General features: G+C 37.6%; 1 protein-coding gene across 4 annotated transcripts in view; it reads left to right on the top strand.

Moving 5' to 3' along the window:
* Window positions 1–3,876: 3,876 nt before the first annotated feature.
* The window catches only part of tprb (translocated promoter region b, nuclear basket protein), a 21,647-nt gene continuing 19,134 nt past the window's right edge, over window positions 3,877–6,389 (top strand). For 3 of the 4 annotated variants that reach the window (XR_004557194.1, XM_034146955.1, XM_034146956.1), the window contains exons 1-7: window positions 3,916–4,066; window positions 4,386–4,490; window positions 5,039–5,112; window positions 5,359–5,455; window positions 5,561–5,664; window positions 5,792–5,956; window positions 6,263–6,355. Coding sequence is in view for 3 of the 4 variants with exons in the window: in XM_034146955.1 (XP_034002846.1) it covers window positions 3,916–4,066; window positions 4,386–4,490; window positions 5,039–5,112; window positions 5,359–5,455; window positions 5,561–5,664; window positions 5,792–5,956; window positions 6,263–6,355 (789 nt within the window). In the remaining variant the exon portion in view is untranslated. Of the gene's footprint in view, window positions 4,067–4,385; window positions 4,491–5,038; window positions 5,113–5,358; window positions 5,456–5,560; window positions 5,665–5,791; window positions 5,957–6,262; window positions 6,356–6,389 lie in introns of all 4 variants that reach the window. The other variant, XM_034146954.1, reaches the window with a different exon arrangement.

The raw sequence follows: 6,389 nt of genomic DNA, 5'->3' as shown, positions 1-6,389 counted from the left end.
GTCCTCCTGTTAAATTCCATAATTTGCAGTTTTATAATATTAAGCGTGTGACAGCTTTATACCTTTGCAAAACACCTCAAAGCAAATTCTTAAGTGTCTACTTTTATGTGGTTTTATGTAAGTATTCTTATCATCTCTAACATACAGTATTGCCTGCAAAGAAGCTCTTGAGTTCTAATTACTCCAGATGCAAGAGCTTGAACTGTGACACGCTAACACATATTTCTCTGAGGATATACCTATGTCTGTGTTTCCACAGCCACGCATCTGGCACAGAAAGCATAGCCTCTAGCTGGTAAGACCTAATTTTCTTACAGTAGCGTGCCTAACATTTATCAAAACCTTTTGGATACCTCCCTCAGGAACTTTTTGAGGAAAGAAAGATTTTCCAGAGGTGCCCAAACATGTCAGCTAGACTGGGTGCTGCTGACCAAACCACATGCAAGAGTTGCAGCCAACTAGCCAAAACAACTTTGTGTGCTGCCACTGGCCCACAATGTTGACTTCGCAGAGTTGTACATTACTGTATGTCTGGTAATCTTCCAACAGGATTACAGTTCAGTGAGTGCAACAAAAGCCACGAGAGTCCAAGCAAGGGTTGAGAGAAGATGCACTTCAAAACAAGATTACTCATCTGTAAACTCAGAATAAACAATAAACCATTAAGGTGAGTAGGCTTACTTGCGTCAATATTTTGAAGAATATACATTTGCATTGGCCTCTTATACCATGCAGGTTCACTGAGTTATCTGGGAAGCTTTGTAAATCAAAATTCACAACAGTTTTTGCATTATCCAGGTTTTAGGTTCTTTGATGTTCAACGCAATATTTACCAAGTGAATTGCTTCTTGGAAGAGGCCAAAGAGCATGAATTGACTCATCTCTCCCCTCAAACTAATTTTACCCAAATGTTTACCCCTGAAATGAGCACATGATCCGCCCCCATTTCTGACGTGTTGATCCCCCCTTTGTTTACACTGATCCGCTAATTAGACAACTTTTGTTATTTTTTGTTTGGACTCTTGGAAAGCCAGGCTGCTACGCTCTAGTTCACCCACATAAAACACAATTTTACTGAGAGATGAAATGACACAGCAGTGGAGACCTTGTTTGTGGCGTGTTGGTTCCCCTGAGACCAAATTTGGACAACGGATGTGGGCGTGATGACATAACCACAAACGGTGCTCACTGGCTGTCATCCTAAATGTAAACCTATTTTAAATAACTTTGTTTAGATCTTTTTAAGTTCCCTGTGACTCATTATTTTCAATGATAAAGTGATGATGTAAATGTTATCCTATGACTAATTTACTCCTGATGAGATTCAACTTGGACGTATTTTAAAGAAACAAACATCAACTTGAGTGAAACTAGTTGATACAATGCAACCACTACACATCAACACAGAACACTATCATGTTATTCTTTCAATAAATGGGTAGTGAGTAAGAAGTTAAAAATAACGTGAGGAAGAATACAGGAGATAAGAATCAGGGTTAGAGGAGGACATGCTGTAACTGTCTCAGAGAATAAATTACACATAAACATGCCACCCCCACACCACAGTCCACCTTTGGGCTGGTCCTTCCGCTGTTTGTCACGCTAGGCTTTACGAATTGTTTGAATGAATGAAATAGTTACATGGGTTAATGAAGGGATGGGGGAAGGATAAAGGGGAAGTTCCAAATCTCAAAATCAGTCTAAATCATGACACTTGACACATTTTACTTGAATTTGTGTTACACAGTATCGTAGGTCAGAGGTCACTGCATTTGTTTGTCAATGTTTGAGACACTTGTCAGCATGATTCACACCTTAACTGCATGAGACACAGATTGAAGGGGGCCTGTGTCCATACTGCTGGGTTTCCCTCTCATGACAAGTACTGACAACCACCAACATGATCAACTCAGATTAAGAAGTTTGGAGAGCGATGTTGCTATAGGTTACTGTACATCTCGGTATCCGGGCGTGACAGTTAAGTGTAATAAAAATAGTTCTTCTGCCTGGAGCAAACATTCGCTTTAACAGTTCATGTGTTCGTGCCATCAGTCTTTTGTTTTCTTAGAAGTGTTTATGAACTGATAAACCACTGAGGTATTTGTCAAAACTGGTCCAGACAGGGACTCCATACCTTCCAGATATAAGTCACCAGAGACACAGTTATATGACATTACATGTAATGTAGCTGTTCACATAAAGGAAAAACATATTTGATGAAATGTAAACATTCACTCTTCAAAAACCCCTTACATTTTTTTTTAAATAATTCTCTGATTTAACATTCTTATATATATTTTTTAAAAGAACAGCCTCCATTATAGTGTGTGTGATTATCAAATGTAAACTTTTCTTTGTGTAATTAAAAATCCCAAGGACACGAGCTCTGTGTTCCAATGGCAACTATACTGCCCGATTTCTAAAATCTTCATCATCAACAACATCACCATCTTGACCTTTTTGATTGCATTTTAGGGAATGCTCCACGAATGGAAAATGGATTTAAGCATGTCATTTAATAACAATGCTCTGGTTTGTGAGAAGTTTGTCACTGTGTTTTGCTCTGGGCTGTTTTGTATTATAATATTTGGCACCTTGTTATTACTAACTGCAATCTGTTAGAGGTCAAACTTCTTGGTCATCCATGGACTTTCCAGAAGTGCACAAGTTCTCCAAAAGAAATATGCTGCATTACATCCTTCTGTGACACACAGGCATGCACATACTGATACTGGCCAATACAGGCCTGCACATAAAGAGCGTGGGTGCCATCTGGTGACCATATTTGACTAAGAGAGCATTCAGCACCAAAGAGCAATAAACAGGACAAATAATCCTCCATTATATTCAATTGTTGCTATTGACAACTATACAATTGTGTAAGTTACAACACAACTTAACAGAAGTACCTTTGCAAGGTATCTGAAAAAGGGCTATGCGAATTTCTATTGAGCGTAGGCTACAAAAATAAAAATACAAAATGCTCCAGTAGAGGATAGAGTGAGCGCAGATTTTGATAGAATACCAGCCTTACATGTTTTGGTTGAAAGAAAAACATCAGATCATATGCAGTTGAGATGATGACATAAGCAACAGCATTACAGTGGACAGAAGAGTTATAATAATTAAAACGATTATTCTTTGAATGGATCTATGTTCTGTATTGATGTAATCAAAATCATGTACATCTCGTAGTAGGATGGGTATTGTTAATGTAGGAAACTGTACAGATATAGAAATATTCATATGTTGAGAACATTTGTGTGGACAAACAAATGGATTAATCTCACAAAGGGATGGAGGACAATAAATAGTGGATGCATCAACTAACAGACTCTAAAAGATTAGAAGATAATGGACATTAAACTAAGTAGGCCTAAATCTGAAGCAAAAGGAATAATCAAAAGAAATGTCATTAGGAGTGGCCACACATTTGGGATAGGCTACTGGAAACACAGGATGTTAATGCATTACAGCGAGAAGTTGGCCGAGTGATGAAAGCTAAAAGGTGCACTAAAGAAGAGAGCATCTTAATAGAGGGTATTATGTACAGGCGATAAATCAGTGGAGCATGTCATTTTTCCCTGCCAAAAGAAATTATAAAAGGAAAGATTAAAGGGAAAGAGCAATCAGGGAGCTTTGGCTCGAATAACTGAGTCTTAAAGTGTATGAACATTGTCTAGTGTCTATTACAATATTTGAAAGAATCTAAGCTCATCAAAATAATGTAATGTTAAGTGATATCTTATTTTGTTATTATTTATAAAGGGGATATATAATTGTGGTGCACACTCCAACACAGTAGGTGGCGCTAATGCCCACCGGCATAAAACCGAAAAGCAGGAAGAAGGAGAAGAAGGAGAAGTCAAACTGAACTCGCACACTGCGGCTGGTCGTACTGTTGTTGTAGGAAAAATGGCGGCACTGCTGCTGCAGGAGTTGGAACCCTCTGAGATTTCAAAGCTACCAAAAACGGTTCAAAACAAACTCGAGAAGGTTTTTTCGGATCAGCAGTATGAAATCGATTCTTTGAAAGCGCAACAAGAACAGTTTCGAGTTGACAGCGGTAAGGGTTTGCCTGGTGTTAGCTAGCGGTGCGAGTGTTCTGTAGTGTGCTCATCATGCACACATATCTTTACCTGGTCTGATGAAAGTTGAAGTTATTGGTTTGAACTTAGCCTACTAACACATTGACACCATGCCGTTTACTTGTATGTTTATCAACGGCTTTGGGAATATATAAACAACGCTATGCAAATGCAATACGATCAGTTATCAGTTACTACAATTAGATGCTAATGCTAGCGTTGGCTAACCTACTTAGCTAACGTCAACATGACATAGAACAGTAAATAACGTTTCGTGCTTTTGCTCCCTCATTATAGAGCAACACTTCTTCGAAAAAGTGAAACAACTTGCTCAGTGCCAAGAAAAATGTTTATCCACGACTCAAGAACATCTTAAACTCAAAGATGAGTTTGCCAAGCAAGGTAAGAGTGAACTTATGGCCAGTGGTGTACAGTAATGTAACTGAGCACATTTACTGAGTACAAGTACTGCACTTAAGTAAGAAATTTAGGTTTCTACTTTACTTGTGTATTTCCACATCATACTACTTTATACTTTTACTTATCTTTACTTTAGTTACTTGTTACTTCGCATATTTAGGGTTATTGGTACAAAAAGTAACTTGACACACATTATATTATGTTATTATAGGTTAAGCTACCCAGTAGTGTATAAAGTAAATACTTTTAAAATATCTGGTGCTTAAAATATCTAGTTTGCATAACGGGTACTTTTCCTTTTGGTACTTTAAGTCATTTTGAATGCTAATATCTTGCTACTTTTACTTTAGTACAATTTTTAATGCAAGACTTTTACTTGAGTATTTGTACACCTGCAGTATTGCTGCTTTTAATAAAGTAAATCATCTGAGTACTTCCTCCACCTCTTCTTATTGCAATACAGATTGAACTTGTCCTGTTTCTTTTGAATGACTTTATAATTTGTTTTTTTTTCAAATCTCCACTTTTAGTGGAAGATGTTAAAAGCTTGCGTGAGAAGAACAGGGAATATGAATCCTCGCAAGAGAGGCTGTCATCAGAGCAGGTAAGCCAAACAAACACAGCCATGTTTTTCTCACATACCTGGTTGGTTATAATATGTTTCTTAATTTTTTACTTTTATTTCTCTCATAAACTCAAACTACAACAAATGTTGTGATGCTTGCTTGTTAGAATTAGTTTTGTGGTAAAGTCATTGTTTGTCTACACTTTTCTCATTCAATGTCACCAAAACTCCAGATATACATTTTAAGTGACACACTGTGGTTGAAAAATGCTTCTTGTTTCTTAGACTTTGCTGTCAAAAGCCAAAGAGGAATTGGAGGCAGAAAAGCGAGAGCTTTTGAGGACACTGGAGAAGAGATCCTTACAAGTGGAGCATTTAAATGGTGTGGTTTGACAGATGAATTAGTCTAGAGACACTTGTCAAAACTTTCATTTATGTCCGTAAATACTAACCTTCACTTTAACATTGTACCAAATGTGCCCATCAGATGACTTCAGGCAACTCAATGATAAGTTGGCTGAGGTCAACACCTCCAAGATGGCGCTGCAGATGAAGTTGGATGAACTTGAATCGGCTGAAGTCAACATCAAAGTAAGTTATTTGCTTTGTGTAAATAATATCTTCACATCAAATTTGTCTGAAGAAGTGGCTTTTTGAACATCTATTAGTTTAAACAAAACCTATAAGTGAAAAATGTTGTGGTGTTTTGTCATGACAGTACAAGGAGAAGCGTATGGAACAAGAGAAGGTGCTGCTGAATGGCCAAACATCTTGGCTGAATGGGGAATTGAAGGCTAAGAGTGAGGAACTGCTGTCCCTATCCCGACAGAAGGGAAACGACATCCTGGAGCTGAAGTGCAACCTGGAGAACAAGGAAGATGAGGCATGTCTCTTTCTATTTACATGAAATGTTTATAAAGCTGAATGACATGAAGAGAGACATGAGAAGCAACAAATACAATGATAAAGTTGGCATGATAGTTTGGCATTTGTTCCAAATCACAACACATTACACATAGATCTGGGTGTGATTTACCAACTATTGACCAATAGTTGTGCACCTACATTAAAAAAAATATGTAACAAAGTTGTTATAGCTGCATCCCTAACGCTACTGCCCCTGTGTTAATTTAAGCATTTTAACTCTTATGGTCATTACTAAATACATTGTTTTGCTTGTGGCTTTCAGTTGAATAGACTCAAAGACCAAGTGGCCAGTTTGAAGTCTTCAAATGAACAACTTCAGAAACAGAACGAGGACATGATCAGCAAACTAAGAGAAGTATGTGTAGGGTATTTCCTACAGCCTAGATTTC

This window comes from Trematomus bernacchii, unplaced genomic scaffold (genome assembly GCF_902827165.1).
Source record: "Trematomus bernacchii unplaced genomic scaffold, fTreBer1.1, whole genome shotgun sequence".
NCBI lineage: Eukaryota > Metazoa > Chordata > Actinopteri > Perciformes > Nototheniidae > Trematomus > Trematomus bernacchii.
The sequence above is the reverse complement of the archived record's forward strand: the minus strand, read 5'-3'. Positions and strand labels throughout refer to the sequence as shown.